General features: G+C 42.5%; 1 protein-coding gene across 8 annotated transcripts in view; it reads right to left on the bottom strand.

Annotated features, from left to right (window-relative positions):
• KLHL29 (kelch like family member 29) overlaps nucleotides 1-20,311 on the bottom strand; it is a 408,570-nt gene that overhangs the window by 58,416 nt on the left and 329,843 nt on the right. For all 8 annotated transcript variants that reach the window (XM_054193778.1, XM_054193775.1, XM_054193771.1 and 5 more), the window contains one exon: nucleotides 14,414-14,552. In XM_054193778.1, the coding sequence (XP_054049753.1) occupies nucleotides 14,414-14,552 (139 nt within the window). The remainder of the gene's footprint in view (nucleotides 1-14,413; nucleotides 14,553-20,311) is intronic.

Below are 20,311 nucleotides of genomic sequence, written 5' to 3'. Positions count from 1 at the left end.
GCTGAACAATTTGGGGATCAAAATATCTCCTGCATTTGAAGTGTGGATTAGTGCTCGTGAAATTATTGGACAAAAAGAAAATTATACTGAATCAAAGTAAGGGCCCAGTTCTTAATGCATGGTTGGCTGATGTGTCTGCAACACTAAAGACAGGTTACACCTGAAAGACAAAAGTGATGATAAATTTGGTAACATCAAGGAGGGGAGGGGAAATCTGTTGGAGTAAGAAAATAAACTCTTTCAATGGTTAGGACCATCCAGCACCTTCTCAAAGAAACATGAACTTCTAGTCACTGGACAGTCAACGTCTGCTTGCTCCAATTCTGCTGGAGTACTTGCAAAAGCCATTGCACGATTGACACAAAACCGGCACACGATGCTGCGTGACTTATACGGACTGGCCAAAGCATCACTAGTCACAGGCAATGGCAACTTTAAGCATGAGCAAGAGCACTACCAACCTCTTGGATTCACAAAGCTGCCTAGAAAGGTGGTGGTCGGACCTCTACTGCCATAACGGAGGAAAAGTAAACAACATACGACGTTCAGCTTTCTTCCCTCATGACACCCCACCTCACCCACCCCCGTAACCCCTAAAGTCATTTGGGAAAATGCTTAAAATTTGCAGTGGATGCTTTGTCACTGGTCTTCCATTGACTAGCCCTGTTTAAGTCAAGGGCGCAGCTTTAATTTACGCGAACCTTTGCAGTATCAAAGCTTTAAAGGGGTTTCATTTTTCGACTAGAAGCATTTCGATGGTGTCCATTACCACGACGGAGGAGCAGCTAGCAGCCCTTAATTTCATATGCTTCTCTAAGGTAGTGAGCCATTCACAAAAGGAAGGCACAAGGATACAAATACCCTTGTCTACAATCACAGAGAAACTCAGGGGCAAAGCAAAGGAACTAAACCCCGTTTTTTGGTTCTAAATGTCGGACTAGCCCTTTGCATGGGAACACAGGTGGGTTAGACCCTCTTCCACAAGCAGAAGGTTTAGAATACATATTGATGACGATACCTGGGGTACCCCTACATGCACAAATGTGTACGCTACCCCGAATCCTTATGCTTTATCACACCGCAATATCCTTTCTGAACTCTTGCACACGGATTCAATTTTGCGCTCAGGGCAGAAAACCTCAGGTGTCGAAACAGAGGAGTTGCCACTTTCTAGGTCTTCTAGAGGATGTCGCAAAATGTAATTCTTTTTTCCTTCTCACACTCACATACCAATAATGTTCCCCACATCTGATTTATCTCCGGTGGTGCACACATCCGGTGCTGCACCCTGGGCTATCAAAATGCCTCCTGTTACTGATTAATTCTGTCTAAATTGTTTCCAGAAGCGGCTTGTACCTGACAGCGAGTTCATATCCACGTGGGCTGCTTAATAACGACATTGTCTAAAATTTAAGTGAGATTTGGAGGTACCCAGCAAGCCACAGAATCAGGCTCTTTGCACTGTGGGAAGCCTCGCCGTAAGCAATTATTTATTTAATGGCACTAATTGCACTGTGCTGGCGACGGCTGCGGGAATGACTGCGTGTCACCCATCGGGAATCGCAGTGCAGAGACCAGGAGGCACAAAGGAAAGGATGATGTGACACCAATGTCAGCGTAGACACATACCCATGTTAGCAACAACTGCAAGCTGCTATTTTTCAGAATAATTAAGTAATAATCTCTTTTACTTTGTAATACACCAAGCAATAAACTGCTGCTGCAATTGATTAAACGCCAAAGAAAAGCTAAGGTGTTTGATCAATCACCAGAGCCGCTTACGGCAAATATAATACAAAGCTACAGAGATTATTGATATTACACAATGAGCCAGAAATGGGAAAGAAAATCATCCCTGTTCCTTCCTCTGTGATGCCTTGAATGTGTTGTGCTGCTTTGCTTGAGCTTTCTACGCAGGGAGCACTTCAGCTCCACGTTTAGCTGGACTAAATACCGAGCGCAGGCTTGGTTCAGCCTGGAAAGGGACATCACGGCTACCCTGATTTCCACGCTGGGGATCCCGCTTGCTAAGGGCTGGAAAATGGATGGGGAATTGGTTGAAGCGGGTCTTAATGGGTCAAAAATGAGCCTTTGAAGGACTGGAAGAAAACTGTAGGGAAACAGAGGGATGTGACTGAAGAAAGAAAGGCAGGGATTCCATACATTTCTTCTCCAGAATTATTTCAGTGAATCAGGTTGTGGCATCCCCCTCCAAACCTGACTAAAGCTTTCTGCATTCCTTGTTTTCACGTGTATTAGAGTATCAGTATGCTCCGTGTGGTTGTGCTTCATATATTTGGGACGGAGCCTTCTCTCAGCTACTCGAGAGCAACTGCAATGAAGTGGCTAAAGCTGTATTACAAGACTAGAATTTAGTCCTTAAATGCATACGCAGTGGACTGGGGAAAATCTGTAGGAATGTAAACAGCTGTGCCCCAAATAGCTCATCCTGTATCACATCAGGGGGAGTTTTGTCCGTGGCATTGGTAGATGCAAACATTTATAAAGTCTGCTCTCAGAAAAGCACTGACTTCTTGTTGTCTGAGCTGTGAAAAGACGCGGCTCTACCCGGTATATTCCCTCCTGTTCCCCGACGCCTGGCACAGACACGGGGCATGTTTTGGGGATGAAGAGCCTGCCCGCTTCGTGTTTCAGTCTCACTTGAAGCCAGGCGATGTACGCCTATCGTCCGCGGCCATCATTACAGGTGGCACATTCTGCTATTTGCCCTGCGAACTCTGAAGTTTAAACAGAATGATGTCATTTTATTGGCCCTGTAATCATTGCTCATATTATAAAGGTCACACATTTCACATTGTGGCAGGAAATCAATAGCTCTCCCAACAGCCTCTGGGGGAAAAAAGTTTTGCTTCTGAAGAATAATATATAATAAACAATTTTAGTCCTTACTCTATCATGGCTGTAATCCTGGAGAATAGCTGCAGTAAAAATCTGGCAAAGGCTGATATATAAACTCATTAAAATTAGGAAGTGATTTAGAATAGGACTTTTAAAAGATTTATCTTGAGCTAAACAGCAAAGAGGTTTGTTTAGGTCTACATTTAAACAAGCTCCAAGAGCTCTTTAACAGCTTAATTTTATGGTAGCTGCTGGGGAATTCTTTCAGATTTACAAATCCTGTATTTCTCCTGGAAGGTGACAGACCTGAGCAACGCGCGAGCAGAACTGAACCTGCAGATAAGCAGCAAGCACAGGTACACTCTGAATGGGTAAGGGGGAGCTACTGAAAAATATTTTGTGTTTTCTGGAATAATTGGGTCTAACAAAATAAAGCCAAGGCCTTTGAACATATTCTGGCTACTTATCCTTCAACTTAATTACTTAAACTAGAGAAGACAAAGGCACGGGGAATCTTCTAAAGCAAAAGACGGCTCGACTACACTCTCAAATAAGAAATCAAAATTGGTGTCCCTTTCTGTTAAGTAATGTATAGAAAAGAACCAAAGCATTTAAATACTGCTAGCAGGAAAAACAACCCTAAAACCTCATTTGCAAGATTAGGAGTGGATCTGACAAAAGAAAAAGTAGAGAATGTTACATTTTTAGTATTCATTTGTCCTTGAAAATAATTTCCATATGTGTAATACACACAGACAAGAATCAGCGCTAGTGTTTTCATGCTTAATAGCGATGCAACTGAGTTTTCTGCATCTTGAGTTATAAATATATGTATATCTATGCATTTTCCCTGCATTATTCGTATCAACACGTTCACGTCGCAGACCTTCTGTGTGATCAGTTCAAAACATTTAATAGTGAGATGCCTTGATTCGCAAAGCCGCATTTAGAGCCTGGCTAAAGTAGCTGTAGAAGTGAAACACTGCGAGCACATCAATTTGTCAATTTACGGACAACGCTACCGCCTCCCATTCAGGCTTCCCTCATGGTTTGGATACGCTGCCTTTAACCGACTTGCAGCATTATTTTGACTGACTAATGGGTTTGGCTACAGGCTCGCTCAATTTTACATCAAATATGATAAGCTACCTATACCCGGTACAGATGCCAGCCAACTCTCTGTTTACAAGCTATAGTCAGAAAGTCAAAACAAATTCTGAATGTTCAAAATGGAGCCATCTGCATGGAATAAACATGAAAAATGTGAAACATTTTATGTAAATGTACATTACTGCCGAGGAACAGTTGGTTCGGCTTCCTCCCAGGCTGCCTGGTTGGGAACAGGAGGACTGACAGAGCTTGTCACACCTATTTACATTCAAAGCCATATGACTCACTGCCGTAGACTCAAAGGTATGACGTATATTTAAGCTTTGCGCTCCAAAAGGGGCACTGAAATAAATGATGAACTTTTAAAACAAAGACATGTTCAGAATTCTCACTTCTGAGCTTTCCCCATGCACGTGGGACTCGGTGTGTGTCTTTTTCTTTCTGCCTCTCCGAGGTCCGTCACTTCTGCTTGTGAACCTGCTTCTCCCAACAGAAGGCAGTGGCAAAGAGCTACCTCCATAACATAGCCTCGGCGTTGTTCGTATTACACTCAGAATTTATTTTTAGGAAATAGGAAACAGACTGATTCTGGTAGTGTAATAAAAAAATATTTGGTATCTTTGACTACCTATTGCTTAGGAATGGGAATATCCTCCACTAAAAGCACATATTTGAGCTAATGGGAAGCTACGGGACTGCCGGCACGCAGGCAGGAGCTCCAGCTCCACCCCGGACTGAGGCATCTGAAACCCAGATTTTGGGGCTGGTCCCTCCCCGCACAGACCAAAGCAACGGCCTGTCCCAGCGGCCAGCTGCCTGCTGGCCTCTTCACCCCGCGCCTTCCCGGCATCTGCCCCAACAGCTCGAGAAGCTGATCTTGCTGCCTTGCTTTCACGATTAGGAACATAAATGTTTACCCTACATTAATTGTGTTCCCATTCCACTAGAGGAAAATATTTGCTACCGAGATAGGGCAAAAAAAAAAAATCAAATTAAATTGCTTTGTTTTCTGGACTGTGTTTTGGTCTCCAGAAAACAGGAAATCCACGGGTTTTATGTAAGATGAAGCACTTAAATGAAGGGAAGCTACTTTTTCCTGTCTCTGTCAAATTATTTTGATTACCGAAGAAAGGGCCGCAGACAGGGATAGGCAGTGTCTCATGCGTCTTAAGAGTCTGTTAGCTATGTGCTCATTAAAAACTCCTGCTCAAGTCTACACAAGTTAGACTGAACATCTTGTTTACTGCGGAACATAATCCTTAAAGCATTGAAACTCCAGGCAAAGAAGAGAGTACAACGTTGCTGCATCTTAACTGTCCACTATTCGACTTTTCATCATCTTCAGAGTTATTAATGGTTCAAAACCCACACGTCTATTTATCTTGGGAGAAGCAACAAACTTTGTTATATTATGGCCAACCTTCAGCTACGAACAGAACAGTCACGGCACTTTACATGGAAAGTCGTATTTCATACCAAAGAGCTTGATTTATCATAATTACACGCTCATGAGATATAAAAGCGTAGATGCCCAAACATACCAACATACATTTCCACGACACACGCGGCAAGATGCATGTGCGCACTGTGGTAACAGGTTATTTACTGAGTTATTCAAGTTTATGCAGCTGCAAGGTAATCAATCATGTAAATGATGACAGGAAGGGACATTTATAGAGCAACATCATTGCAATATGTATGTCATAAGGCACTGAATGTTCTATTAAATAGGATTTTTTAAAAAATAAATTACACCCTAGCATTGCTTCTCCTTTGGAATTATTTTATCAGCTCAAAATGTATTAACTTGCAAATCTCTGCCTTCGTTATACTATCTTGTAGATAAATATTATCTTTGAGCCTCAGCCACTATCCATCTGTCTCGTGAGAGAAGAAAACATATACCGTAATGCTGCTATTGTATGATTACGATAAAGAACTAGTAAAATCACAAGATTAAATAAATTACATTGTTTAAACACAGGCTTGCAAATTTGTCATGAAAATTTACCTGACCAACAAATCCATTTGCTCACTTTTTACCAGGTTGTTGATACAAATAATGTTCCTTGTTCCAGGCAAACAAAATTTGGCAAGACTAGTGTAACTTATTAGGGTCAAACGCTGCCAGTTTGCACCTGCTCTATCCGAAGAAAATCAGGAAAATTAATGGCTGTGAGCTCAGGCATGCACTAGCAGCTCCTGCTAATTCACCATCACAGAAATGATCATTACAAACCAAGGCGGGCAACGGGATTAACAGCAAATGCTTTTGTTCACGGAGAACACGGCCAGAATAAAACAAACAAAAGAGCCACGTCTCCTATATACCCTTAATGCTATTCACCGACAGAACACAACCTAACTGCTCGGTCAAGACCGTTTCTAAAGGCGCGGGACCAGAGGCAGCCTGTAACGCTATAGTGTCGGAGATCACAGTCGGAGGCACAAATCTGCCTCCCCGCTGAGATTTAAGAAAGAAGACGAGGAGTTTGAAGATGCTGGCTTAAACGACCAGCAAGTGAATGGAGAAGCGAATAGTGAGTGCCCTTGGAAGAACAGCATTTCACGACCTAGAGGATAAACTGAATCTCACAAGGTGGAGAAGCGAAAAAAACCCAACAATTTGGGCCAATTTATTAACATCGCGGGATCTAACTTGCTTGCAAGTATTTCTGGCAGCCTAATTCAGCAAATATGTGTCAAAATAGCCCGGGGTGAGAGCTACTATTTGTTAAAGGTAAATAAAAGATGCAAGCAGGTTTTGGTGGATTATATGGGAAGGAAGATTAAAAATGAAATGACACAATAAGAAAATTATTCTCATCAAACTTAAAGCTCACCCCCTTAACCAGCTCCTATCTGATTTGTTTTAATGATATTTATTACACCATCAAAAACCAGCTTAGCAGAGAGCTGGCATTATGCAGCTAATAAATCTGTTTCTTAGGAATGTGGTGAAATTTATACAAGTAATTATCTAAGTAAGTCTATCCACGGCTTTCTCATCATTGCAATGACTACAGGGAAAACAATAATAAAATAATGATAACCACAATCATTACTTATTACTACTACTATGATTATGGTAGTGCCCAAAGATCCCAATCAGCATTTCAGTAATTAGAATTAATTCTGTCAGGCACTGGTTCTTTCTCACCCAGCTACAGGGTGTTGCTCGCGCTTCCCTACAGCACGCGTGGAGCCAGCCTGCGCTTTGGCCGTCGATGAACGGTAACACGGCGCATCTCCTCTGGCCGCAGTCTGTGCGGGAAAGGGCAGGTAGCTCTTCTCACCCCATCAACCCCTGCCTGCACCACCCCGCCGACCTGCTTGGAGTATTCCAGTCGCCGAAGCTTAGCGCTACGCAGGGGGGAAAAAGGGGGGGGTCGTTACCTGATATGATCATAACCTCGTCACATTAATTCAAATTCATTATCCCAACCCAGAAGTGGCTAATCCTTGATGATTTAAATGAAAGGAAGTGAACTGCTGATCCCTGGAGCTACCTGCGAGCACGCTGGAGTCGGAGATTTGATTACCCTCGTTTTAGGGCAAGACTGGCTTTTGGAAGCGGCCCAAAAATGACGGCTTTCAAGAACACGGCTCCCGTTTCTATGCTGTGGAAGTTTTTTTCCTTGTCTTTGATCCATTTAGCTTGAACTGCATCTTGTTAGATAACTGTTCCCTTTCACCCCTAAATTTCAACCCAGTCAAGCCTAGAGAGGGCTGTGAGATGTAAGTCCGTATAGGGAGGTCATCGGCACCGGCATCTTATGAGTGGTTGTATGACAGCTGCAGGGCTCGCAGATAGGTCCGGCCAGAGCAAGAGAGGTGATTAGTCTGTCATTCCCTGGCTAAGATTCGCAGGATTTGTAGTTGTGTCTAGAAATTATGTGAGCGAGAAGCCAAAACCACAGTAAATAGAGATGCTGTCAATGAGGGAGAGGAGCGAGAGGTTAAGTGATTCTGCTCGGTGCCTCTGCGAGCCGCAGCCGTTACGAGACAGAAGCTTAATTCTGTGCCGCACCTCCAGGCTTGACAAGGAGCCCCTCTCTCCTCCTCGCCACTGTTTCTCCTCAGAGCAGGGCACATCGACCTGTCCCTTGTTTCAGAGCCAGCATCCAGCCCCAGCCACTCACCCTCCTAATCCACGGCCACGCTCGCCAGGCTGGAAATCGCCGGGCTGCGACGCCTGCTACGGGTTTTGTGGCAGTTCTTTAGCCTGGCAGCCCGGCATCCCCACTGAATATTTGTAAGCTGCAGTTCATTTATGTAGAAGACCATACATTTTTGCTTGATGAAAACATATTTTCCAAGGCCTGGCAGCTGCAGAATTTGAAGCCCAGCAGGCGGCTCCGACAGGCGGGCGGGAACGCAGGGCTCGGCCAGGCAGAGCTCCGGGAAAGGGGACACCCAAAGCAGAATCCCATGCCAGGATTTTGCGCCCAACACACAGCAGTCACCAGTCCCTCGTTTAAGAGAAAAATGTCGCCCATAGCATAATTTGCACCTGCACCCTGGCAGTAAAGGGTGAAGAGTATTTTACACTCCCATGCAAGCTCCCATTCTCACAGACTCCTTTAAACGGTTTAACAGAAACCACTGGCGCTCTCTGTCTAGGCACAATATAGCTCTCCTGGCACCCGAAACAAACATCGTATTTTTAACTCCCCATTTCTCTGTTTTCAAAGAAACGTTATAATTTGTTTCCACATTCATTCTGTTCTACAATGGAGCTGAAGCATGCAGATGTAGAAATGCAGCCTGCTCCTCTCCCGGAGTTAAAAGCAAGGTTCTTAATAAGCAGGAAAAGACGAAGGGGTCACTAAGAGTAGATTTTTCTTTCATCTGCTATTTCTCATTTTGGGCTTTTTACAACGTAAACACAAACCAGACAGTCTGTTTTCCAGACACCTAAATGCTTCTGCAGTTTTGTCAGACTGTTTCAGATGGATAGCGGCAGGTTTCTCTGTCTTGCATCCAAATGCCGCCTTTCCACACAATGGTGTAAAAAGCAGAGTGACATCTCTGTCTTCAGTGTAGGTGCAAAGCAAAAGGAGTTTGGTCCTCTCACCCTAAACGCTTTACTTCTCCCTGCCCTGCCTTCAAGCCCTAAGAGACTATATACAACCTTGGATTTGAAAACAAATAAAAAAAAAAAAAAGAAATGTGAACACTTGCCGAAAGAGGCAAGGTATCGTGGAAAAGCAATTTGGCCATGAACTCGCTGGCTCTGCTCCTTAGGAAAAGAAGGATGAACATAGCGTTGCCAGACTACACTGCATCAAAACCGTTCACTTCTTGTGACCGAATCTCTTTCTGTATGTGACTTACTGCTCTGTGCTCGTGGAATCAGGCAGCCAGGATGACTTCAAGATTAGGAAGCACCGTTAAAATAAAATCTTGAAAAGATAAAGCTTGTAGGATAGGATCTGTCTATCTTTAGTAACTGCCCACAGAGAAAGAAAGCTAAAGTCTGCTTATAAAAGCCAGCACTTCAGCCAAGATGAGACCGATGTCAAGTGCTTCCTATTATTAATGTCATATTTGGTAGAGATTCCAGCACTTTGGGTTAGATTAAGAAGACGAAAGCAGCAAATTAAAATGTTCCGGTGAAACTTTCTTGGTTACGGAAATATCAGACATTCCATTTATCCAGCAGCTGTATTTGTCTATCCCAAACGCAGCTGGAAAAAAAAATGATGCCTTTTCATGGGATTTTCCGTCCCTTCCTTCCAGAACACACACATCTTCCACCATTTCCAACAGACACAGAGCTCATTTTCCTCCTTCCCCAAACCAAGGCGCTGTAGCTACGAGTTCGGTTTAAATACCAAAATCTGTGCTCTGGGAGAGGGGCATTTTAGATACGGGGGTTTTGATGAATCCTGATCTACTTCTTTCTTTCTGTGTACATATATACATGTGTGTGTGTGACATTCAGTCATACAGTAGTTTCAGGAAGGAATCATTCATGTACTTTTAGCGCACTACGATTCAGGTGTCTAATCAGAGCTGGGTGACGGGCCTTTCTCCGTGGGCAATGAAAAATGAGCACTTCCAGAAGGCAATTCATGCTATTTATCATAAGGTGGGATGAATCGCCCTACGGATATTCCTGTCTTCCCTCATGACAGCAGAGGAAGCCTAGATAACCAGCTTAGGCTGGACCCCTGAAGGAAGCCCTGTAACATCCTTCATAACTTCATAGTCTAAGCAAATCACCTCAGCTTTTTCTTTATTAATAGTAAAGAGGGATGGCCTCCTCCTTCATCTCTCATCTTGGACACCTATTTTATGGTGAGAGGACTTGCCTCCTCAACAGGTCTGTCTCCCTCGCTGCAGACTAGAGCAGTAGTGTAAAAGGCGAGGTTAAGGCTAAACCTGCCTTAGATATCAACCTTGGACCCAAATGTTGACTGACTGACAGCAAGAGACAAGCACCTCTCATTGCTCCAGAGGGATCTCCTACCTCCTTGCACAGAGGCTCCTTCTAAAAACCTTCAAGATTCTTCTCTTCACTGCCTGTGCCACAAATTAGGCCCTTGCTTTGGGAAGGCTGATTTCTTAAGTACATAAAACATAGGTGAGAATTAGAGGCCAAAGTCAGAGGCAGACTGGAAGCAGCTGTGGCTGGTGGTGCACTCAGAATACACAAGATGGTATTTAGGGGACAGATCCCTATTCCAGCTGCTATTTATCATCCACTTTTTCCTGAAGAAGTCCCATCCTGCAGTAACCTTGTATGGGTCACAGTTTGAAGAAGCTGACAAACCACGTGAGTTCCTTAACTGCAGATACAGTATAGCAACTCCTCTACACGCTCTACACTCAAAGGAGCAAGCAGTAAGGCCAAGTACTCAACGCCCGAGTACCCCGACCTGTCATAAAGTAGGCTCAAATATTCACCCGAAAAAGAATACACTTTAAAGAGGATTTTATGAAAAGAACTGAAGGAAAGCTAGCGCTCCCCAGGTATATTTAATATTGTATAAAATTGTTCCTGAGGTTGTTAGCGATAGCCCCACAGCCCCTGAGGTTACTGCAATATGTCCTACTGCGGGACCACCCCTGGGCATGCACCCATCTTCACACATCCCCGTCCTGCCCCCTGCACCTCACTTTCCTCCCTTCGTGGGCACAATGAAGAGGAACAGACGTCAGGAACCATTTCACACCTGCTGTTCCTAACACACCTAATCCTTTTCAGATCTCAGGATTTCGGTCCTTTTCACTGAAAAGGACTAAGAGCAGTTTTTATGAGAGAGATGAAGGTGAAGTCCTGGCTCGGGCTGGAGTGCTGCGCAGCTCCTGACGGGGACTGGTTAACCCGTTTCTAACAGCTCAGTGCTTGGTACGGTGCTGAGTTTAGGCTCAGACTGGACTAACCCAACCTCAAAAAGTCTATGCCTATATATTTAGAAGATAAATTGCATGGAACAAGAACTTTTCTGGACAAGGACTAGAATACTCAGCACATTGCAGGATTAACTATTTTCCGAGAAGGGTGTCTCAAAGCGTGCTCTCGTTACCATATTTATTTCATAAATAATAAATAACTTCAGAATTGTCTTGGTCACACAAACTTGGTTATCATCTTTTCACTACAGTGCAATAAGAACAAGATATTTTTTTCTCTGCTGTGACTAATTCTCACCAAATAGCCTTCCTCAAAATAGGCAATAACTCTAGTTCTGTTATGCTTTGTGTCTATACTTTGGGGTTTTTTTTGAAGCGGGGATAATTGATCTTATTTGGTTTTGAACATTTCACTTGTATTCTTTCGAGACACTACTTGCTATTCTACCATCAGATACCAACTCCAATGCGCAGTGGAATCAACGGCAGAACATGAGGTTAACGATAACTAGCCTGTGGCAAAGAACAGCCAAAGCAAATACTCTGAAAGATATTCTTTTTCCACATGTTTATATGGATGCGCATAGCACCTTCACGAACAGATCACCTTCTCATTGACGTTTCTGGTGACCCAGCAGTGCCTTCGGCTGGAATGGGCTTAGAGTTTAACCCTAGCATGCACTGATTGAAATGGCCTTTATATTATACTTAACATAAAGAGATCTCCTTTATTCTTCAAGAAAAATTGCCGTTTCTTGTTTTGATTTCTATAATAATACAAACATAAATACCACATAAAGCTTAAAGGAGCATCTCAAAGGAGATGCTAAGAGGAGAGGATTCTAGACATGTCGTATTAATAAACATACTGATTTTGTGAACTATAATGACTTTGCATTATTAAGGGCATGATCCTACAAAATACTGAGTCCCTCGTAACCCGAGTCCTTGACTTTCATTGACTTCTAAAAGGACCAGGCTTTCCACGGCAAGTATCCTCTAAAAAGCAAGTCTTTAGAAATTCCACCCCGTAGCCCTGATTTTATTGTCTCGCAAAGACACGTTTGCTCAGTTTACAGGTGAATATTTATTTTTCTCACCTGACAGTTTTGCAAACTCAACTCGACATCAAGCTGGATTTTTCCTTATTCAAGCATCATGAGCAGCAATAAAGGTATTTTTGCCTTGGATACACCTGTGCAACTCCATTAGCCTTCATCAAGGTTACACGTGTGCAAGGGAGGTTATGTATTGAAGACAACTGGGATGGAGAGACCCGACTCCGGACACAAATTGACCTCTGGAATATTTATTGCTGCTGATGATGTGAAAGCAGGCAAAAAGTGGCGAGGCTGGCCAACGGGCTAAACCTTTCACTATTTTTTTCTTGTAACACACGTGAGCCTTATGTGAGCAGCTGAAAGACAATAAATCCGGGGTTTTGCTTTCCCAGTCTCTTCTCGGCGCATTTAAAAAGGTTGGGTTTTTTTGTGTTTGTTTTAAATGAGTTCACATCAGAGCAGTGTTCAATCTAAAGTAGATCTCCATTTGATATACTAAATAATAAAGCAGCAACATTCCTCAGTGTGCTTCTAGAAATAGATGCTGCCTGGTGACTTCTGCACACAAACAGATGTCTTCCCAGCAAAATCCAAATGACAGTCTCTGGCCAGTCAGTTATTGGATTTCTGTAAATTGATTCTAAGATTTTCTTTCCCTATAGACTCTACTCCTTATCACCGTAAAAAGCATATTCTGTAGCCTTAACAATTAAATGATAATGAGCAGACAGAAGAGAAAGGACAGGAGAGATCTGGCATAGCTACAGCTAGCAATCATTAGATTTACAGAGGGGAAAAGACATGCTTCCTAGGCCAACATATTTTTTATGAATAATTGATAAGGCAGTCAGCACAGTTATATCATAGAAATGTAATATATATCCATAATTATAAAACCAGCTTTGTGCAAAAGGACATAATACACTGAAAGGAGATACCAGCCAATATGCCATCCTGAAATAAAATACAGTCACTATTGTGTTAGTTGGCAAAATTTAAATACAGGATTTGAAGCAAGCAAAATGTTCTTTAATCCCATTTTTTAGCACAGTCCAGGCTCAGTCTGCTCAGGAAAATACTGCAAGGCAAAATCAGCAGCTGCATTAATTTGCTGATGATTGAGAGAAAAATGAAAGTTATCCTCACGGTTTTTTTTTCTCCCTACTTGCTACTCTAACTTACTAATAATACGAGAGTACCAATTTATGCCTATGCGAGTATATGAAGCATACAAATTGAAAAATCAATGTAATGGAAAAAAAAGATTATCATGCACTGTTTAGAATCAATCAGCTAGAAACAGAGGGGGGAAAATGCTAAGGCGGAGACATGATGTTTAGAAAATGTGCATATTGTACCTACCCTGAGCTAGAGTGTTTGTAGGAAAAAACTACCCTAGTCTAACATGCAGACTGAGCTATATTTTGACCAGAAAATCGTCTTATTTCCAATCTTTTCTGGAGAAATTCATCAGTTGTCTTTTCTTCTTTTAAAAGTCCCCAAACAATAAAAGTATCAATCCCTTTGCCCATAAAAGCCACACAAAAGCATGTAACAAAGATTTCAGGGTGAAGGGACTACGATACTCAAAATGCTTTATTAGCATGACGCCTGAGCATCGTTCACCAGAACGCTGATGGCTTATTGCAGCCCGAAGGACAGACTTTTGTCGTATGTGACAGAGTCCCTTGAAAACACCGACAGCAACAGTTTTCAGTTGTGGTCTGAATCACCATTAGCGGTTGAGTTTAAATCTTAGATCTCTCAGTGGTGAAACACTTTCTTCGGCCAAAACCGGCCTCTACCGATCAGAAATAATTACACTGTACGAGTCAGATGTGTAACAAATGGGTCTGAGTCTCAGTTTGGAAATACATTCAGAGGAGGTGGAAAGAATGGCTACTGGCTCTGTGACAGGAGATTCAATCTTCATAAACCTGCAAGAGAGGGGAGGAAAAAAAAGCGACACAAATGCGCCCTACAAAAGAACAGAGCAGATCACAGCTGGAAGGAAGGCAAACCTTTTAATCAGGTCCTTGAAATACAAGCTGCAGGAAGCTAGAACATTTTGGTGGACTTCAAACTCTTTGCCTTCAACAATAATTTTCAGGTCTGTAAACTCTTTCGCTCTGCGTTGCTGGTTCAACTCCTTCAACATTTCTGCAGAACAGAGAAGACAGACAGTGCCAGGGTTCCCATTAAGAGTTTTTTATTTTTACTTTTTACTTTTCATTTTTTTTTTTTTTTTGTAAAGAAGTAGAGAAACAGGAAACAACTGATATTTTTGTCGGTAAGATTGGCTCAACACAGACAGTCAGAAGTTACGAACAAAACATATTAAAAAAAAGAAAAAGCAGGAACCAGTAGGTCTAAACAACTGAAAAATATATATATATACAGAAAAAAAGCAAAAACGATCCTAAATTTGGAAGGGTTAAAAACGAAAACAAAATATTTCAGCATTAGCAAATCAGAAACACAGAGAATGCATTATCACAGAAAAGTTAAAATAATCTGTTATAATAAAAATCAAGAGCTAATGAATTTCTATCCAAATGCAAATAAGTTTTGAACGTACTAGAATAATATCAGTAAAAATATGGTATTATGATGCAATATGAACTGGATATGGGTCAAAATAATAAAACCACAAAACCTGCAAAAATAACTTCTCCTTAACATAGTAAAAATGTGTTAAGCCTCTCAGTTAACAGAATAAAATAGTACTTGTAAATAATATAGAAATTAGAGTGCATAAAGATTTAGCCAAATTATCAATGCATCTTGCAGTACACCTCGGCTATACAGACTACAATTGTATATGTTTCAGAATTAGCTTAAAAGCATCCTTATGATAAAAAATAATCTCACGCAGAGAATAAATTACTGCCTTTTATAGCAATTCCCATTTTTTGCACTCCAAAGATTTTTACCATCACAGCATTTTTATTTTTTAGCCTTCAATGGCTTCATTTACAGCAACAATCAACTTTCACACATCATGAAAGAATCGTAATGATTAAAATAACCTATGAAAGTGTTTCCATCCTGCAATAAAGCACCTACCTTGCGTGATGCCTCCTCTTATAAAGCCTATTGGTACTAACAGAATGAAATAATAGCGTGCCACGTCTTCATGTGTGGATGCGAACTACTAAGCAACCTATGTGTTTGACATGCTGGCTGGACTTTTAAGGGTAAGGCTTCCCTCCAACTTTGCCGACCAAAGTGGCTATCAAGATGAATAATATACTTTTCACCTGGGCAATAGTCTGGCGGTTCAGAAGCCAGTGATCAAGATGATAAAAGAGCTGATTTTAAATACTAAAGGATTTTGGGTTTATTTTATGTTTGCAATAGGTCAAGGTTCTCATTTTCTCAGCGTAACACCCTGAACACATTCCTCTTCAGACAGATCTGTAAATCAACAACAGTTCTTTACATGGAGTCCCTCCTTACACGGAGTAAAAGGGACCTGACGAGCGTGTAACTAGAACTGCGTTTAATGCCACTGCTGAGCTCGGCTGCTGGGCTGCCAAAGCACCACCAAAGGGCCTTACGGTGACATGAAGACCCAAACAATCTTTGTGTTCTCCCGCTTCCCCAACGAAACTCCTCAGGAGTTGTTTCAGTGAAGCACTAGCGGTCAAACAACATGAAAGCATGCAAAGATGCAACTGTTGCATGAAAAGAAATGGAAGTTCTCCCGAGCCCCAACATCTGTGGTGCGCATTTTTCAAGCCTAAGTAAATAAATGTCACCTTGCACATTTATGTCTATTTAACGGAAACACAGTAGTGTCTGAAAGGCTAATTATGCTGTGCTGAAATGGGTCAGTGCTCTCCAGAGAGCAAGCAGATCATTAGAGAGGGCACAGAAATAACAGCAGGCTTGTGTCAGATCTATAATAGGGGAAAATAAACCACTCTGTCCTGTGGGTGCTATAGCAGGGACTATTTTTAACGAATTCGTCTGAGCTGAAGTACAATGATACATTTTGAGCAAAACTTAAAATGGAATCCGACTGTTTGCTCTTCCACAGGGAAGTTTCAGGCTTTTGCTGGAGGTGCCTGAAGTCTGACCACGAACACTTCAGGCCTTCGTTAAAGACCAAGGATGCTTTGGACACAAGGGGTGTTCTACTTGATTTCGGGCCAAAGTGACTAAGGTCTCTGGTTTCACGGCAACAGCACCAGGTGCTCTTGGCAAAAGTACGCCATAGTTGACATATTTTTGGAGGCGATTGTGAAGGAACTATTCCTCTGTCCCTTTTCACATATGAACAACTTTTTTTTGCTATCTTGGTCCATTTTCCCACTTTCACTTTCAGCAACTATATCTTCCTCCTGACCGATTCTCTATCATTTCACGCCTTTGAGTTACTTTTCCCTCTAAACTTTCTGCTATTCTCTTATCCCCTACTTATTTTCACTTTTGTTTTCTGTCATTCCCCGTTACAAATTTGCCCAGCTACTGTCCTCCAGCCCCATCTGCAGTTTTCCTACGTTCCTACTCAAGATCCTTTTCTCTAGCATCCGTGGCAGCCCTTTGCAATCTTCCTTGCAGAAGGCTTTCAAGACAAGGGCTCCAACCAAGACTAAGTCGTACAAATTTAAGATTACACTTACACAAGGGGTCAATCTCCATCTCACCTCATTCCATTTCCTCCTTTTAAAGCTCACGATCAATTATTCTTAGTCTTCAAAGAGCACAGCTGTATGAATAGCAACTGCATAGATGGATGATAGAATCAGAGAACAGTTTGGGTTGGAAGGGACCTTTAAAGGTCAGTTGCACTCTGCATGGGCTGGGGGTTTTGGGAGGTGGGCTGAGGATAAGCAGGATAGTAGAGACCGTCCGTAAACTCATGATTATGGCCAAGATTGCCAAATAACAAGACACAAAGTTCAGCCACTGCAGTGATGCTCTCTGCGCTATTCGCCAGTATTGTAAGGGCTGATTCGAGAAGCTAAAAGTCCCCAAATGGCTCCCACAGGTAATGGGCTGATTAGTTGGACTTTACTGAGCACCCCTTAACTACATCCAGTCCTGCAGTTCCTGGGCACAGTTTCTATCTATGCTCTTTACACACTTCATTGTGCTTTATGCTGCATGCATTCATTAAGGGATGCAAACCAGAAAACACAGGTCTGGAGCAGTGGTGCCATTTGGCTCATAAAAAAGCAGAAATCAGAACAAGCCTTAATCAGAAACTGAAGCTCCTCGTTTTCCTGCGGCCATTCAGAGGCCATAATCCCCTCCCGATCCCCCACACTTGCTGCAGTGCCCTCCAGAGAGAGCCAACTATGAACAGTTCTGTACTTTTCGCAGCTCAGTTTCTGAACTAGAAAGAGAAGAGGCAGGTGGAGAGAAGGAAGTCAGGAGACTGCATTGATTCATCGATCTTCCTCGCTGAGGCCCCTTTGTATTACTAAATAACTAGCAGGCATTAGTATTGGACACAAGGTTATATCAGAACGGGCCCTCATTCTCCGAGTATTTGTAATGCACACGCTGTGCTTAGCCAGGCATTAATGATTTATGAGGACTCAGGATGAGTTGCAAAACAAATTTTTTCACTAGGTAATAACGCCTGCCGATGAGTTGTAAAAGGAGAGACAACACAGTGCAGTCCTGGCAGTGAAAAATGATCTCAGCTGTCTCCTGCTAGTCCCTCTTCTGGGCTCCTCCTCATTTTTAGTGTTTCCTCTAACAAGTGGAATTTCCTGAAACCTTCAGAAAGGGATGTGCTGGGAATTTCCTAGTGGTTATTATTCCTCTGGTTTCTTTGGTCTTACAGCGGGTTTTTTCTTTGTTTGCTTTTTTGCTCATTTGATTTTTTTTTTTTTAAAGAGATCCAGGTAAAAATGAAGTGCAAGGACAGTTAAGGTGCAAGGTTTCAGCAGGGTGGGCACTGATGTTCCCTCTCCTCAGTGAATCGCAGCAAATTCTCTTGCATCCATCGTGCAAGGGATTTTCCTTCCTGCCCCGGGTGCACACACCTGTTGGGATTGCAGAAACCAAGCCAGTCCTTTCTGTTTTCTCCGTCGTTACTGATGCTAAATTCATTCTCAGTCAAAGACTGGTTGAATGTTTTCTTCATAGAGAAGTACACAATAGACACCCCCACGTTCTTCCATAATTACATGAGCCATGTAGCGGTTGAACCTAAAGGGGACTTGACCTGAAACCTGCAACCGAACATCTCTACGGAGCTTGCGAAAGGAAGCGCCTTCTATCTTGCCATTATCAGCCTTCAGATCATTGCCTGGGGGCATTTAAACATAATTATATTGAGAGTCCCAGAGACAATATGGGCCAGAAGGTGTAAGTGACTTTCCTCAGGTCAGGAACAGTGCCAGGAAGAACTCAGAAGCTTTGATTCCTGGTCCCCAGCTCCACCCATCACACTACATTTTCTCCCTCTTAATTAATGGACAAATTACAAATTAAACTGAAGAGCCCATAAGCCTTGGATCAAATGTAGGACCAAGAACAACTGTGTAATAGCGCAGATCAGGTAAATGGAACAGAAATTATATAGTCAATCTTTTTTTTAAATTACTTATGATCAGAAATAAAAATGAACAAGGAACTTATTCCCCAAGTTTATTTATTCTGTATTTCAAGCACAGCGGAGACTGCACACCCAGCCAAAGATCCTCGCTAATGCACATTCCTGTGGCACAATGGAAGCTCTCAGGTTTCTTTCCACTTTTAATGAAGAACTCTGTACTTAAATTCTAGTAGATAAGGCTTTAAAAGGGGTCAGCAAGAGCTAAAATATAATGAGCTGTGAAATATGGAAGAACAGTTTTCACAAACAGCGTTTTTAGAAATTTCCTTGGAAAAATTAATCTATTATAAAACTGCAAAGGGTAATTGATGAAACATCACTAATTATTCTTGTGAAGAACATGCAAGAGACCAGTGCTTGCCCAGACAGCCTCATGCTTTCATGATTGGGACAGAAAATGTGGGAAAGCCAAAAAAAGTTACCAGAAGGAAAATCCAATTACTTTCTTGCCTTAATGACTACGGAGATTAATGCCCAAGGTTATGCTGTGGTTATGTAAAACAAACATTTTAACCATTAAGTGCCAGCACTGCCCACACTTGCTCATTTTGACAGACAATGGTAGAGTGTGTGCAGCTACAAGAGATTAAATTATGAAGCAAAAGAACTAGCAGTCAAATAGGAGTTACAAGTGACGGAAAAGCGTGTACCACGGTGAACCTGTCCTACTGAACCACACAAGAACTCATGATTTTCCACCAATTTTGACTACTCTCTCTTTCTCCTCACCACAACACCCGCAGACGCAGAGAACTCCAAAGCCTGGAGAGTGCCGCGCTAAACTGCTCCATCTGCTCTCGCGCTGTTGCTATGTAGCTTGAAGCAGCTGCATAAAGAGCTAACAACTAAATGCCCGGTTGCCTCGTTAGGCCAGTCTGAAAAAGCTATGGAGACACGCTGGCCTTTGCAGTGGCTGAGGCTGTTCTCCACTCCCCTGGGGCATCTCGACCCTGCAGACCAGCTACCACTGAACATCCCTCAGGGTCTCCCATCATTATCGGGCAGGGGGTTACTTATTTCCCAGTTGACAAATACACCATCAGCTACGGCAGCTTCCACGTGGCGTGAAGACAAGTAAAACCTCTGGAGAACAGCTTCCTCCTTGGGACTGAGGACAAGAAATAGGTCCCTTATTCTCTTTTGGCCTGAAAGGAAATAGTAGCAGAGAAAAGGGGGAATGAGCGAAGCCTTGTGGGAATCATTAACGCATGAGCATGTCTCAGATCCTGTGGTCTTCAGTTTCCTTCCTGGACCCTAAAAATTATATGTCCGGTTGTCTGGATGGTGTCTGCAGTCAAATAGAGACAGAAATATGTCCCACGCACAACCCAGGCCCTTCCGC

Source organism: Rissa tridactyla, chromosome 3 (assembly GCF_028500815.1).
Source record: "Rissa tridactyla isolate bRisTri1 chromosome 3, bRisTri1.patW.cur.20221130, whole genome shotgun sequence".
Classification (NCBI taxonomy): domain Eukaryota; kingdom Metazoa; phylum Chordata; class Aves; order Charadriiformes; family Laridae; genus Rissa; species Rissa tridactyla.
The sequence above is the reverse complement of the archived record's forward strand: the minus strand, read 5'-3'. Positions and strand labels throughout refer to the sequence as shown.